This window comes from Mirounga leonina, unplaced genomic scaffold, assembly GCF_011800145.1.
Source record: "Mirounga leonina isolate KUSES-001 unplaced genomic scaffold, KU_Mleo_1.0 Mir_115, whole genome shotgun sequence".
In the NCBI taxonomy this organism is placed as follows: Eukaryota; Metazoa; Chordata; class Mammalia; order Carnivora; family Phocidae; genus Mirounga; species Mirounga leonina.
The window spans coordinates 8,230,122-8,246,982 of NW_023270268.1; the positions used below are offsets into that span (position 1 = coordinate 8,230,122).

Sequence of the window (16,861 nt, forward strand, 5' to 3'; positions counted from 1 at the left end):
AAAATCTTGGAACTCTGTGTGATTTCTGATCATACCTCTTTGTTTTCAGGCTTAGTGCTCTTTAGCAGAAACCCTCCTTCGGGAGGTGCTTTGGCTCCAAGAGACTGGTTGAGAGTGACCAACTCAGTTAATGTATCTTGGAAACACTGACCAAGGAGGAGTAGCCATCTTGGTCCCTTCTTTTCAGGAGACTCAACAACAAAGTAGCTTTGTCACAGATAGGCACATTTAATCTGCCAGTGATTTAGTTTCAGGTCACTGATCTAAAGCTGCTTTGTGTGCTGACTTTCAAAATATGATGTGATGTGAACATAAAACTCAAGGCCTCTGGGCTTAGCTCCATGGATGACAAAAAAAAGGGGTCCTTAGTCCTGGTGACTGGAGTCACCTAAAGAGCTTTTAAAAACTACACTATCCGAAGTGTGTCATGTAATTGGTTGGACAAAGAGAAGGAGGTTGATGGAATTGAGATGAGGATATATTTTTAAAACTCCCAGATGGTTCTAAATGTGCATTCAGAATAGAGAAACACGGCTTTAGAACAGGGGTTACCTTTTTCTGTAAAAGGCCAGAGAGTGAATATTTTAGGTTTTGCAGGCCAGAAGGTCTCTGTTGCAGCGACTCAGCTCTGCCTCTGCAGCACAAAAGCAGCCACAGTCAATACCGTAAAGAATGAGCATGTGCAAGTTTCTATAAACTTCATTTATAGACATTCAAATTATGATTTCATGTAATTTTCACATGAAATGAAATATTCTTTGGGTTTGTTATTTTTTAATTTTTATTTAATAAATTAATTAACATCTAATGTATTATTAGTTTCAGAGGTAGCGTTCAGTGATTCATGAGTCTTATATAACACCCAGTGCTCATTATATCACGTGCCCTCCTTAATGCCCATCACCCAGTTACCCCATCCCCCAACCCCCCTCCCCTCCAGCAACTCTCAGTGTGTTCCTATGATTAAGAGTCTCTTATGGTTTGTCTCCCTCTCTGATTTCATCTTGTTTTATTTTTCCCTCTCTTCCCCAATGATCCTCTGTTTTGTTTCTTATATTCTACATATGAGTGAGATCATATGATAATTGTCCCTCTGATTGACTTATTTCGCTTAGCATAATACCCTCTAGTCCCACGCACATCATTGCAAATAGCAAGATTTCAATTTTTTGATGGCTGCATAATATTCATTGTGTGTGTGTGTGTGTATATATATATATATATATATATATATATATATATATATATACACCACATCTTCTTTATCCATTTATCTGTCGATGGACATCTGGGCTCTTTCCATAGTTTGGCTATTGTGGACATTGCTGCTATGAACATTAGGGTGTATATGCCTCTTCAAATCACTATATTTGTATCCTTTGGGATAATACCTAGTAGTGAATTGCTGGGTCGTAGGGGAGCTCTATTTTCAACTTTTTGAGGAACCTCCATTCTGTTTTCCAGAGTGGCTGCACCAGCTTGCATTCCCACCAACAGTGTAGGAGGGTTCCCCTTTCTCCGCATCCCTGCCAACATCTGTCGTTTCCTGACTTGTTGATTTTAACCATTCTGACTGGTATGAGGTGGTATCTTTTTTTTTTTTTTAATTTATTTTTTTTATTCTTTTTTTTTATTCTTATGTTAATCCCCATACATTACATCATTAGTTTTAGATGAAGTGTTCCATGATTCATTGTTTGTGCACAACACCCAGTGCTCCATGCAGAATGTGCCCTCCTCAATACCCACCACCAGGCTAACCCATCCTCCCACCCCCCTCCCCTCCAGAACCCTGTTTGTTTTTCAGAGTCCATCATCTATGAGGTGGTATCTTATTGTGGTTTTGATTTGTATTTCCCTGATGCCAAGTGATGTTGAGCACTTTTTCATGTGTCTGTTGGCCATTTGGATGTCTTCTTTGGAAAAATGTCTGTTCATGTCTTCTGACTTCGGGGTTTTTTCAACCATTAAAATATGTGAAAACCATTCTTACCTTATGGTGGACCTGAGCAAACCAGGTGGTGTACCTGATTTAGTCCATGGGCCATAGTTCACTGACCCCAGCTCTAGGCCACCTCTGCCAAAAGATCTCTCCCTCCATTGAAACACTTCTCATAGTCTGGGAAGAGGGTTTCATCATTTTTTTTTTTAAATCATCACCTTTATTTACTATGGTGTTTATCTTTTTAAGCTTTTTATACCAACTCTATTGTGGAATAATTTACATGCCATAAATTAACCCATTTTAAGTGGGAAATTCAATGATTTCTAGTAAATTTATAGATTTGTGTGCAATCATTATTACAGCCCATTTTAGAACATTTTCATTACCTTCCCAGAGATCCCCTGTGACCATTTGCATTCAGTCTCTTTTCCCACCCCAGCCTCAGGCAACCACTAATCTGCTTATCTTCCTAGACTTGCCTTTTCTGGGCATATCACATGGCATTTCATATACATAGAATCATACAACATACCATCTCTTGCACTTGGCTTCTTTCATTTAACATACTATTTGTGAGTTATTCTATGCTGTAGTGTGCAGGAGTAGCTTATTCCCTTTTATTGCTACATAGTATTCTATTATATGGAACTACCACATTTTGTTTGTCCATTCAATAAGTAGATTGTTTCTATTCTTTAGCTTAATATGGATAATGTTGCTGTGAGGAGATTCCTCTTCATTCCTCCTTTGTTGAGAGTTTTGTCCTGAAAGAATGTTGGATTTTGTGGAATCCTTTTTCTGCATCTATTAAAATGATCATGCATTTTTTTTTTTGTCCTTTTCACACTAATATGGTATATAACATGAGTTGATTGTCAAATGTTACAAACTTACCCATGGTGTATAATCCTTTTTATATGGTCCTGGATCTGGTTTGTAATATTTGTTAAGGATCCTTGTGTGTGTATTCCTAGAGATATTTCTCAATAATTTTCTTTAATTATGATATCTTTGTGTAGCTTTGGTATTTGGCATTTGGTATTGACTTTGTAGAATGAGCTGGAAAGTGTTCTTTCCTCCCCTGTTTTCTGAATGCAGTTGTGAAAGATTGGTAGCAATGAATTTTCTCACTGTTTATCGGGCAATGTCTTTATTTTGCCTTCATTTTTTGAAGGATAGTTTTGCTGGATATTGATTTCTTGGTTGATAGGAATATGGGAATAGCTAGGGTCCTTTCCAGTCTCTGCTGAGTGTGTGTGCAGCCTCGTGCTTGTGCACAGACTTCCAGAGCCCTAGGGATATATGGAAGTTGATTATTATCTACTGTGGCTTCCTCATGTGTCAGGTCTTCTTAGTAAATTTCCGGTTTGTCTGCTGCTCTGTTGTTTGGCCCAAATAAGATCACAACTTTTGTCTTCCTCTGTTCTTCTGTCTCTGGGATTGCTGCTGTTTATAATGCCTTAGGACATGAGGTTTTGCTGTGCTCTGCTCCAAATCAGATTGGCTTCCTTTGGCAGCAAAACCACAGGTTTTCGTGGCTTGCTTCACCTTCATAGAACTAACACCTGGTGAGTGGGGACAGGTGTGTGTGTGTGTGTTGGCGGGGAGGGGGGGGGTTCTACCCCAAGCTAAGGAGTACAGACTCCCGCTATTCTTACCTGAGGCTCAGTAGTGTTATTTGAATAAATGCTTCTCAATTTGCTGTGTGCCTTTGGACCACTTCCAGAGTCCTGAAACAGTTGTTTTTAACATTTGCTTTTTTTTTTTTTTTAAGATTTTATATATTTATTCGACAGAGAGATAGAGAACACAAGTAGGCAGAGCGGCAGGCAGAGGGAGAGGGAGAAGCAGGCTCCCTGTGGAGCAGGGAGCCCGACGTGGGGCTGGATCCCAGGACCCTGGGATCATGACCTGAGCCGAAGGCAGCCGCTTAACGACTGAGCCACCCAGGCACCCCACATTTTCTTTTTTTGCTTTGGAGTTTTATCATTGCTTTTTGGAGAACAGGTTTTTGTTTTGTTTTTTTTTTTGACTCTTATCATTGGGGATTTGCCAAGCTACCTACACTGCCATTCCAGATGTCCTGTACTACAGTGTTTTTAACTTACTGATCAGTGTTCCCTTTCTTAGGCAGCTTATGGAAAATCTATTTTTCTTTTGTTACTATCAATAAAACCTATAACAGGTTTATTGGCTCAAGAAAACTTACTGGATTTTATTTATGGTCTTCAAATGTGCTCCCAAAACAGCAAGAGGATTTGTGTGGAAGAATGAACTGTTAATATGAAACAATGAAGTGTTATTAAATATATATATATTATAGATTGAGCAAGTGATAACAGAGTTAAATAGATTCGTGTATAAAATAGTTTTCTCTCTGTGTGGCTGTCTAGCTGGCAGTGTCTAGCACGTCCGTGGTTGGTGTTCCCTGTCACTCACGGAGTTCTTGTTTGGGAGGGCCCTGAGTGAGCCAGGGAATGAAGAGCCATGAAAAGCAGTTCAGCCTTATTCTCCATGTCCACCAAAGTGCGCAGGTTGAATTGAGTACTCTTGATATCAGGTACAAAGAGGGTAGGAAGAAAGACTTTTGGGTATAGTGGACAAAGCAGGAAGTGGTGTCAGCTGCCTATGGCTCCAGGTTCCCGTTCCCAGACCCGAGGCAGGCTCTTCTCTCGGTCTCAGCATTATCCCTGGGGATGCGCAGGACCAGCAGTAGCTGTGACCATGACTTGCTGCTCTCATCTCCATCACTGGACCAGGGGACATCAGAGAGTCAGTGGGTGTGGGTCTCGGAAGTAAGTGAGAAGTGGAACCTGCTAGTCCCACCTCATGACCATGGTTTAGTCTGTTTTATGGTGTCTCCTCCCGCCCCCACTCTTTCCCGCACTTCCCCTATCATCCTCCGAAAAGGCCATCACTTCAAAGTGGGAATCAATTCTCACTGAGCGTTTATTCCTGATACCCTCTTGTAAAAAGCACAAGCCCAGCTAATGAAGTGGTTATTTAATTTTACATAGGGAGGCGAACTTTAGTAATAACATGCAGGAAACTGTTTTTGCTGATGATTATGCAATTCTTCTATTTCTTTTTTTTTTTTAAAGATTTTATTTATTTATTTGAGAGAGAGAGAATGAGAGACAGCATCACAGGGAGGAGGGTCCGAGGGAGAAGCAGACTCCCTGCCGAGCAGGGAGCCCGATGCGGGACTCGATCCTGGGACTCCAGGATCATGACCTGAGCCGAAGGCAGTCGCCCAACCAACTGAGCCACCCAGGCGCCCCTCTTCTATTTCTTATTTCCCTAATCATGACATTTGTAGTCCATAAACAGGTTGGCTTGCTTTCCCTTCCTCAGCCAGCAAACAGAACTTTAAGAAGCCCATACAGCTTGGTGGAGGAGCAATATTATATAAAGACAGCGCTGGACCCACAATGAAACTAGTATGACTAGCTTATATACCCGTGTAATGCTATTGGCACCACATACATTTGTTGGGTATTTCTTTTGACTGAGTTCCAGCTGCAAAGAATCGAGTATTTTGGGGCACGATGTGATGGTTTAGCCATAACAGGTTGCTAATTGGGGAATCAAGACAGAGGCAGATGTTGCCTTAAATGTGAGCTTACATAAGCCACATCAATCAGGGCTGGTTTTAAACAATCACATTTCTTAGGAAACTAGTTGTACACTGGATCTTCCTTCTGAAAATCAGTGCCTTCCCCCTCATGAGGGGGACGCTGTGCAGGCAGGAACCTCACGGTGAGGAGAAATGTCACTTTGATTGTTGCTGGGCTTTTAATGTCCCGCTAAATGGAACAGCACTTTGCAATCTCTCAACCCCAGCAGTTTCCTCTTCTCATTCAAATCTAAGCATGCAAACGTTTCCCTAACTACGGTTTGGATCCAAAATGTTTATTTGGCAGACCTGTGCAAGTTGAATTCTGGAAGGAAATCTAGCTTTAAAAAAAAAACATCTTAGGACATTGTGTCCAGGGTTAAAATCAAGGACCATGTTTCCCACACACATTTTCCAGGTAGTTTTCCTTGAAGTTTTTGGTTTGTTTGTTTTTGCTGAAGATTGGAGTTTATAAGTGGAGGGAGAATGGTAGCAGGAGACCCAGAGAGCAAAGGGACCCACACACATTTTCCTGGTGATATTTGCTTTATTTGTTGACACCTCTATTTTACTTCAGAAAGGACTTGAAGTGGCTTCCTGACATTACCACATTCGACTGGAAGAACTAGGCAAGGCGGAAATAGGGGTGGAGAAACAAGAAGAGATGAACCAAAGTTACTCTAGAGCAAATCACTAGGGATCCCTACCACTGGAGGACCATTTTCCTCTGTGTTCTGGAGTCTCACCAGGAAAGGAAAGTGTTGTCTGCGTGGTGGAGACCCAAGGGGTAGGCACCGGCTTTGCAGGACTAGGTCAGCCACAACACCCTTATTTCCTGGCCCCAGCCTCTGGAAGATTCCCAATTTGCATTTTGAATGAACCCCTCTATTTCTAGTTGAGGTGCCTAATGTCAGAGGGCCACACAACTGCATCTTTTCCTCCTATTCCATCATGTCTGGTTTGGAATTCGCTCCCTCTGCAAGGCACATTTTCCTATTCTGCTGTGAGGTAGCCCCTCTTCGTTATGGCAGTCAGCCACATCCTGCAGTAGGACCATTAGGTCAGCATGTGGGGAATTAAAAGGAATTAAAGGCAGATATTTCAGGTAGGACCAATGGCATAAGGATATTAAGTAGCAGGTTACATAGATGGAGCATCAGGGTTAAAATTAATCACTATGTGATTCTGTTTCACAGAGTGAATGGACTTTCTTGAAAGATCTCCCGAGGCCAGTTATGAGCCAAGTAGCATAGTGTACTGATATAGACACATATAACCTCCTAATTCATCCGGGTGCAAATTGCAGACCCACCATTTTTTAGCTCTATGACCTTAAGTAAGTAACTTAATTTCTCAGAGCCTCAGTTGGCCCATCTGTAAGATGACTGTAATAAAGCAACCTATCCCAGGGTGTTATGAGGGTCAGGTAGGATTATGCACATGGAAAACTTAGGTATTGGGGAGTGCCTGGGTGGTTCAGTCATTAAGCGTCTGCCTTCGGCTCAGGTCGTGGTCCCAGGGTCCTGGGATCGAGCCCTGCATTGGGCTCCCTGCTCTGCGGGAAGCCTGCTTCTCCCTCTCCCACTCCCCCGCTTGTGTTCCCTCTCTCGCTGTGTGTGTCTCTGTCAAGTAAATAAATAAAATTGTAAAAAAAAAACCTTAGGTATTGGGTCACCTGGGTGGCTTAGTTGGTTAAGTGTCTGACTTTTGATTTCAGCTCAGGTCATGATCTCAGGGTCGTGGGATCGAGCCCCACATTGGGCTCCCCACTCAGTGGAAAGTCTGCTTGGGATTCTCTCCCTCTCCCTCTGCCCCTCTCCCCACTTGCATGTGCTCCCTCTCTTTCTCTCTAAAATAAATAAATAAATCTTTTAAAAAATTAGGTATCACCTGACATGTGATAATGCCTCATAAATGTCAGTGGTTATTGTGTCTAAACTCCTGAACCTATTGTTATGACTTTGTAACTTTACATTTTCATTGTTTAAGGGACTGACTGACAATTAGAAGGAATAAAATTGCCTGCCAGTCTGCTGGAAAGCAATTTAGAGATGGGGAGGAACCCAGAAACACTAATGGCTATATGTTCTCTGAATTAGAGCTTTCTCCCTTGTTCAGCAAAGGGACAGAAATGGAGCATCCGCAAAATTCACTCTAATGTAGGGGTTCTCTGTGGGTGGAAGGGAGCTCTTTGCCTGTCCAAAGATACACAGCCCATCTAGGAGGGCCTCAACTGCCCTGCAAAAGGAGGGGTTCAAGGACTCTGGTGCAGTTACCTCTGCAGAAGACATTGCTTCGTCCACCTAGGATGTCCCAGAGTTGGGACAAGGGGCCAAAGGCACCCCGAAGTCTTAGGGAATCATGCCTCACGTTTTCAGGCCCTAAGTTGCTGACTGTGGCCATGACTTGGAATCACTGTGTAGGAAGATGGAAGAGTCTCCGCAAGCCCATATCTGGCCAAGACACTCAGAAAAATGCCAAAAATCACTTGACTTGGAAACTATTTCCGTGTCAGAGTGGTAGAATTATGGATGATTGATTTTTTTTCAACTTAGTTTTATATTATAAAGTTATCATGCCTCAGTGTCATGAGAGAACATATGCATAAGACAGACAAAGCAAAAGTAAATTAATATAGTTAGTGCATATAATCGGATAAGGTCATGCATGAGAGGGCCTGAGATCTAGATGTCATAGAAACGTCAAGAGGGAAAGCACACACTTTGTGTTAAGAAAAAGCCTGGATTTGAATCCAGCTTCAGCACATTTCAGAGTGACTAGTGCCAGGTCCTGTCATGTCTCAGAACATCAGTCTCGTGATGGGCACCATTGAGCTGACTTAGCTGATCACACCAAATGAAAGGCTGTGTGTGAACGTCTGCCAGAACCAGTTTCCATCCCTCCTCCCCAGCCAGGTGAGGGTGGGGGATGTTTGATGGTGTGAGGAGTGAGCTGTGAACAATTGGTCAAGATAAGTGATAGAGCGTTAAAAGGGGGGATAACTTCCACTGAGTTTCCCCTTAAGCTTATCTGGTTTCTTTCTATCCATCAGTCCATGTTTCACCTTACTTATTCAGATGCGCACACATTCCTCCATTCACCTGCCTATCCAGCTCTTTCTATAGAGCATCCTGCAACCTGCAAGGTGCTACTGATGCCAAGATGAACCAAACAGGCAGGGCAGAGAGGGCACCTTCATGCTTACACACTGGTGTTTAAATATAAAAACATGAACACATTAAACACATAAAGCTTATTTGTAGAATCACAGACACCAGGAAGAGTTCGATGTTCTGCATGTATTCAAAATTGACATTTAAACATACATGTGAACATGTGTATATTTATGTTTCTACTGATCACTTACCTGTATTAAAAGTAAAAGCAATGTTTTCCCCATGGGATCTCATTTGCTCATTGTTGTTTACTGCTTATTTTACCAACAAATCTGCATATTTATACTATGTACTGGAAATCTACATCTTCAGAGATCTGTTATTTTAGGTTTATGTTTAGGAGCTGCTCTTAATTGTAAAGATCGGTATTAAACTAGTTGACTCTCTTCCATTTCCTGTATCCTGTCCGTATATGGTGCTGGGAAGTCTCCTTGCTTTAGATGTCTTCTTCAGCTGCGCATTTAAATTCCTGCCGTGTGTCGGTACCTGACATTTCACCCAATTTCACCATTTCACCTGGTGCGTTCAAAATGGCAAAATATTTGTTTTCATCCTCCTATCCTTCTCCTTTCCCTGATTAATTTTTAGCTTTTAATTACTATTATGAGCAACTTGGGTTCTATTCTGGTTGTTTTACTTGAGAAGAAAACTTAAAAAAATGTTTACAAAGTATTTGAAGCAGTATGAAGGGTTTTTGAATGGCATATATGATAACATAGCAGGTAAGAAATTGCTGGCATGAATTCCCAGGGAAGAGGCAGTAGGATATTAAGCAGTGGACTGTCCAAAAAAGAGGCTACAGCGTGGCCCCTCCCAGCTGTGGTATTCTGGTCTGAATGGGAGGAGAAAGAACTCCTCTCTTCTCTTAGAGCCTTTTCTGTTAGTTATTGAGTTGTTCTAGATAAATACTGGACGTCTGTTCAAGGTCTGTGGTTCCATCGGGTGCAGGTTGTTTTTTGCTCGTGGCGGAGTGCTATTTAGATGTTGAACTAAGGACAAGATCACTGAGACCTGAGTGTGATGTTGTTCATGAAATCCTTACTTCAGGGTCAGGCTGCAAGGAAAACCTCAACCAGAAGAGCTCTGGCCTTCCAGAAAATTGTCATGAACCCGATCCAAGCTTGGATTTACATACTGTTTTGGAGTACACTGTAGTCTGCCGCAGAATTTCAACATAGTTTTTATGGAAGGTGACAATTGTTTTTTTAGTTCCTGTAAGTTTTTATTTATTTTTTTTATAGTTCCTGTAAGTTTTTTTTATTATATTATGTTAATCACCATACATTACGTCGTTAGTTTTTGATGTAGTGTTCCATGACTCATCGTTTGCGTATAACACCCAGTGCTCCGTTCAGTACGTGCCCTCTTTAATACCCATCACCAGGCTAGCCCATCCCCCCACTCCCCTCCCCTCTAGAACCCTCAGTTTGTTTCTCAGAGTCCATAGTCTCTCATGGTTCATCTCCCCCTCCGATCTCCCCCCCTTCATTTTTTCCTTCTTGCTATCCTCTTCTTCTTCTTTTTTTTTAACATATAATGTATTATTTGTTTCAGAGGCACAGGTCTGTGATTCAACAGTCTTACACAATTCACAATGCTCACCATGGCACATACCCTCCCCAATATCTATCACCCAGTCACCCCATCCCTCCCACCCCCCACCACTCCAGCAACCCTCAGTTTGTTTCCTGAGATTAAGAATTCCTCATATCAGTGAGGTCATATGATACATGTCTTTCTCTGATTGACTTATTTCGCTCAGCATAATACCCTCCAGTTCCATCCATGGCGTTGCAAATGGCAAGATTTCATTCCTTTTGATGGTTGCACAATATTCCATTGTATATATATACCACATCTTCTTTATCCATTCATCTGAGGTGACAATTTTTTAAAAAGATTTTATTTATTGATTTGAGAGAAAGAGAGAGAGCATGAGTGGGGGGAGGGGCAGAGGGAGAAGCAGACTCCCTGCTGAGCAGGGAGCCAGACATGGGGCTCAATCCCAGGACCCTGGGATCATGACCTGAGCCGAAGGCAGACGCTTAACCAACTGAGCCACCCAGGCGCCCTGGAAGATGACAATTTTTAAAAAAGCTTAAAACTTTTCTCATCATTTTCATTTACTATGCACACATCTGATTATTACAACTGCTTGGAGAATCATGCCAAGCATAAATCTTGGGTCATTTTGATACATTTTCTAGTTTTGAGAGGGAAAAGGACAGGTGTATTTGCTAAATGGGTAATAAAAAGTCAGTTTACAAATCCACAGTGTTTTAATGCATATCTCTTCAAATACTTTAAATTCATAATAAAATTCATATTTGCAACTGAGTCTCAGGTGCAAGGTAACAATCTGGTATTTTATGTATAAGTAGACATTTAGCAGAAATTATTATTTAGAATTTTCTTCCTGTCTTCCCATAAATCCCCCAAGTAGACACGTTACATATTAAATTTTGTTTTATTGAATTTATTAGTATTTTGACCCAATTGGAGTCAGGCTTCTTTATGTACATATTTGTGGACCCCAGAAGCCGCTGGATGAGCTTATTTGGATGATATCTCACACCTTCCTTAACACCACTTTCTGAATGCCACATAGCTGTGAATTGTATGAAAAGAAGTAAAAGCATTTTGTAGAACTAAATGTGATTTTTCGCAATTTAGACTTTGTATTCTTCCCATTTGGAGCTACTTAAGATTTGCTATTGTCCCTCCAACTCCCTAACCCCAAATCAGTGCAGCTTTGTTTTTACTTAATTATAGCAATTAAGAATATTTTTAAAATCTCAACTCTTTACTTTTCCTAGTAGATATTTGTATCAGTCAGGGTCAGAACCCAGAGAGCCAGAACCAGTAGGGGAAATGTGTGAACACTTATTGTAAGGAACTAGCTTATGTGATTGTGAGAGCTGGCTGGGCAAGTCCCAAGTTCAGGGCCAGCCTTCAGGAAGGGCGGGCTAGCACTCATGTAGGAGCTGAGCTGCTGCCCACAGGTGAAATTTCTTCTTTCTCAGGGAAGCCTCGGTTCTGCCCTTAAGGCCTCTCAACTGATTGATCAAGCCTACTCAGATCATCTAAAATAATCTCCCTTACTTAAAGTTGACTGATTATGGACTTTAATCACATCTACAGATACCATCACAGTACTACCTAGATTAATGTTTGAATCACTATAGACTATAACTTAGCCAAGTTGATACATAAAAAGGAGTATCACAATATTTAAATGCAAAACACTTCAAATTCAGCAAAACTAATATAGATTTATGCATAATTATATTTGTTTGATATCAGCTGAAACTAATTATTGCCTTGGTGTTGCAATGAAATGCACACTTCGAAAATAAATGTTCAAGTCCCTCCCGTCTAGGCAGAGGGGAAGGGCATTAGAGAGGTGATGTGGGCAGTTGTCTCTGAGATTCTCTGCCCTGACCGCAAGGCAGGCAGGTGGTTGGGTAGTTCCAGGATTTCAAGGAAGGTGCACCTCAGGGCATTCTATCTTCTCTCTAGTTCCTCAGAACTCACTTTTCTGAAGGGCTGAGTTAAGAGGGCTTTCTTTGGCTGTTCAGAGTGTGTCTGTTGCTGAATGAGTACTCCGAACAGCCAGGCTTAAACCCAGAAGCTTGGAAGCCAGGAGAGGGCATCCCAGATTTTACCAACTATACCTATGATGTTGAAGAAGTGGCTCCCCAACAATTGCCAGAATGGGGCGGTGACAGATACTGGGCATTTGAAATGCTGAATGACTACTGGGTTTGTTTGCTTCTGCTCTACTTCTAAGAATAAAAGCTTCTTAAAGGCACAGACTATATATCCTCAGAGCATGTCATGTAAATAGCATATGTACCAGTTTGGGTCCCAGCAGGAAACAGTGTACTCAAATTAGGATAATTTGAGGAGAGGGTCACAAAAAGGCCTATTTATAAAGCTCTAGGGAAATCCTAAATGATAATATGGTATATAGCCATTATCATCTCCAGTCTGGAATTAGGGGAGGGAGAGGCTACTGGAAGTCTGAAGACAAAGTCTGAACTGGAGGTGCTGTGACCTCTGGGTAAGGGATGAAGCCAGTCCTCTGGAGAGTGAGCTGAGGGAAGGAAATACCCTGACCCTGAAAATAGACCACACTCTCTCCCTCTGGCCACCTTCCCCGGACTCCCCATTGGCTGAACCCACCAATAATCAGAGGGCCATGGAGTCTGCTGATGTGGTCCCTTCAAGTCAGTCACCTGGGGGGCATAGTGGAGAGTGGATCAGAAGGGCAAATGGAAGATCGTAAAGCCCTCCACCAGTGCTCTAGACAGCTCCAGGCATGTGAACTTGAACAAGCTGGGTAATTTCTCTGAGCCTTCCGTTTTCTCATTTTAAAATGGGGTAATCATAGTTACCTGGCTAAGTTAGTTTAGGGACAGACAGTATATGTAGATTACCTTTAACAATAGGTGCTATTTAATATAAAGCTGCTCTTGTTATTATATTTGCTACCACCATTGCTATTTCAACTAACTCTTAACATAGACCTGAGGTTCACATGCCAGAAGGGAAAAGATGTAAGATATTTAAGAAGCATTTTAAACTGTTTTAGAATAACCACAGCATCTTACATTTATGTATACTTTAACCTAAATTCTGATGATGGCTAAAACAGAACTCCCATCTCCTCTAGAGGCTCCTTATTACCATACATTTTCACTTTTCCCTACCTACTCGCCAGGGATAAGAAAGAAAATTACTAAACTTCCCTACTTTGAATTCCATTCCCCTACCTACCTCATGGTGGGTAATTTAAAGACAGGGAAAAGGGCCAAAAGATTTGGGATCAACAGAGAGAAACTGAGATTAACACACATTGCCTGACTTCACCGTACTGCAATTTGATGTGATTCTGTAAAAACCGTGAGTACAGGGAGGTGAAAACTGTGAGTGTAGGCATTGAGATATAATAAATGTGCCCACCTCTGTCATTTGCCTTCTCTAAAGTATTTCTGATTACAAAGGAGGATTTATAGATATAATAATATAGATAATAGTATATATATATAGTAGTATAGATTACTATGCTTTATTTGTAAGTTAGATCATAAGTCAAATAGAAAGCCAAATGGAAACATCTTAAAATTTCATCTTGGAAATGAAAAAAGGGAATCTGTTGTCTTTGCAAAAAAAGAAATCTGCATCTTCTGGGTCCTGGGACACTAGGAATAGCATCTGATTTTGAAAGAAATTCTTACTCATTTCTTAGGGCAGACGCTTGGTGCTGTCTACACGGATGAGACTCCTGGCTGTGAATAAAACCAGGTCAGAGGTTTTGCTACAGTTTATCATATTATACCTATGAATAATTCATGAGCCATCTGTTGACCATAAAGCCAGTTAAGGAATTCTAATAAATGCATGATTTCCATTTCCTGGGGTAAAGCAGCATTGGCATTTACAACCTTCCTGAGCAATAAAATGCCAGTAAAAATTTAACTGACAGTTATGGGTCTTTGCTATTTCTAAGCATTAATCACCTCAAAGACAGTATCATGTATCTTCACTTCTAGAACGCTGAGCTACAAAACGTTGGCAATGTATTAAAACCTCAATTACTTCTTATGATATAATATCTTATATTCTCATGAGCCAGACTTAATGACTCACAAAGACAATTTGGAATAAATATGGATATTCACCCTGGAATTTTCTCTTTCAGTGACAATAATTATTAACAACACTAGTTTCTTCTCTGAGGTAGTGATTTTTTGGCAGTTTCGTTCTTATTCAAAATGTACTGAAGATGTGATTATTATAGTGCTGCTATCTTTCCCAGCTTGTAATTGCTCACATATTAATTGAATTTCTTTTTTATTGGGCAAAAGTAGCACTGTATTAGCAGAAGGATATGATTTTGAAGTGTCACTGCCACAAAATGATTTTAATGTGCAATTAAACTTTAACTGTTATGATTCTGAGTTACTTTCAAAAATCATAAATATTGCCTTCTCTGATATTCTGATCACCCTGGAAAAAATAAAGAAATAAATATACTTTAATAAGTATCAAACCTCAGTCAGATTTTTGTCATGTTGATATTTTTGTTTTGAACATTCTCGTATTTTTTGACACAAAGATGTGAGTGTCTCCTTTGGGCCAGAAAAAATTCATGCCCTGAGTCTTGATTTTATCTCTTATTCCAACTGACTTGAGTAATGTGACTGTTTATTAAACTGTCTTTGTATTTTGAAAATAAAGATAATGAGTATATAATAAGACCCCAACTTTGTAAATAAATACAGGGTGTGTATATGTGTATTTGTATTGATTTTTAAAAGATCACGAGGGAATATTGCTAAAAATTGAAAATGATTACCTCTGGGTAATTTTTTTATTATAATTTTTGGTTTTAATTTGTATTTTATTTTCTAAATTTCATTTAATCATACAGTATTTTTTTTAAAAAAGTAGTGATAAGTAAGAGTGCTCGTTTTCCTCCTCCTCTTATTCACAAAGGCGCACATCCAAAGAAAACACTATAGAAGTTTGAAAGAGGACATGTGCACTGACAGGGTGGGTCCCCAGGGTGGGGAGGGTGCAGGGATGGGCAGTCCTTCAGGTCAGCACACTGAGCAGATCTCTCAGGGATGACTCCTAGAACCAGGCTCCCAGAATCTGACAGTCACGTCAGAGCACACAGGCCCCTGTTGATGGTTAGATGGTTGTCACCTCTTGGACAAGGATGCCCCTGTTGACGTGACTGGTACATTCTCTGCCCCTCTGGATCCAGAGCTGATGGTTGTTCAGTGAGCACAGAACCAGCGCAGGGCTCACTCTCGCAGGCTGACCACCTTTGGCATCCACCCCCACGCCCCTATTAGAGGGATTGGCCTGAGGACTTTTGGTTAAAAATGACTGGGATGAAGCTAGTCTTTTAAAATGGAGATCTGGGAGCACCTGGGTGGTGCAGTCAGTTGAGCCTCCCACTCTTGGCTCAGGTTGTGATCTCGGGGTCTAGGATCGAGACCTGCATCGGGCTCCACACTTAGTGCAGAGTCTGGTTGGGTTTCTCTGCCCCTCCTTCATGCATGCTCCCTCTCTTAAGTAAATAAATAAATCTTTAAAAAATAAAATAAAATAGAGATCTGCATAAAACATACTGAAATGGAAAGAATAAAACCCATAAACCTTGAGACTAATTTTTAGGTCAACCTTTATTATTTATGATTTACACCTTCTGACCTCTTCCTTCATGCTTTCTTTAGACCAAAACTTCCAGGCTTCTTGTATCAAAATCTTTACCTTCTGTCCACATGGTCAGTACTGGCCATCACCTTTTAATACAGTGTCCAGATTTCCCTTCTTTTGTGTTTGCCTGGGAGCTCATTTATTCATCAAGGTCTGTGGAGCCCTTATTGCCTCTATGTCCTAGGTCCTGGGCAAGGTAGATGACTCACAGACCCATAAAAGTAACCTCCATTTGTTAACGAAAAGGGTCTCCAGCCCTCATTGCAGCAGGACCTCTTTGAGATGAATTCACTGTGTAGTTATAACTATTAGCCTTCATCTTCTGGATGTAGTCCTAGGCTCAGGCTGGGTACCATGTTACCACTGACAAGGGCTGGTACCAGTCAATATCCTTGAATTGAGACCTGGGGTGGCATTCATGCATTCATGAACTTAGCAATGTCTATCATAGTCCCCAAGTATAAAAAAAGACATTCAGACTAGTGGTATTTTATGCATTGGTATATATCAGACCTGTGTGAATGACACCAGAGTTGTAATTTTGCCTGGATAAGGATATTGGTATAAAGTCGCTGAACAGATAGCATCTCAGTTTGAGACATTATGGTTAAAAGTGGGTGATGAGAACTGTGGTTTTTGGGGTGTATGTGCTATGGAGTTTGGCTAGTGTCTCCCACGGCCATCTGTTTTGTCTGTAGGTGACCTTGGGGCTGTGCAAAGTGAGTGTCCAGCCCCTCCCTGATTAACACATCTTGTCTCTTTATATAGTAAGAATAACCGTGGACATTATGTTCTGCCTGGGATTATGATGTCTCAATGCCGTATGTTTGTGTTGACATTAATAGTCTTCTCCAAAATTTGGCACAAGCCTGGCCACATGCTGACTGGTGA

At 41.1% G+C, this 16,861-nt stretch overlaps 1 protein-coding gene across 4 annotated transcripts in view; it reads left to right on the plus strand.

Annotated features, from left to right (window-relative positions):
- Nucleotides 1–16,861, plus strand: part of MYRIP (myosin VIIA and Rab interacting protein) — a 400,010-nt gene that overhangs the window by 100,927 nt on the left and 282,222 nt on the right. Inside the window, exon 1 of one of the 4 annotated variants that reach the window (XM_034992470.1) lies at nucleotides 11,612–14,044. The exons of the other annotated variants lie outside the window; for them this stretch is intronic. Coding sequence (XP_034848361.1) covers nucleotides 14,016–14,044 — 29 coding nt within the window. The 5' untranslated portion in view covers nucleotides 11,612–14,015. Of the gene's footprint in view, nucleotides 1–11,611; nucleotides 14,045–16,861 lie in introns of those variants that run through there. 4 annotated transcript variants of the gene reach the window in all.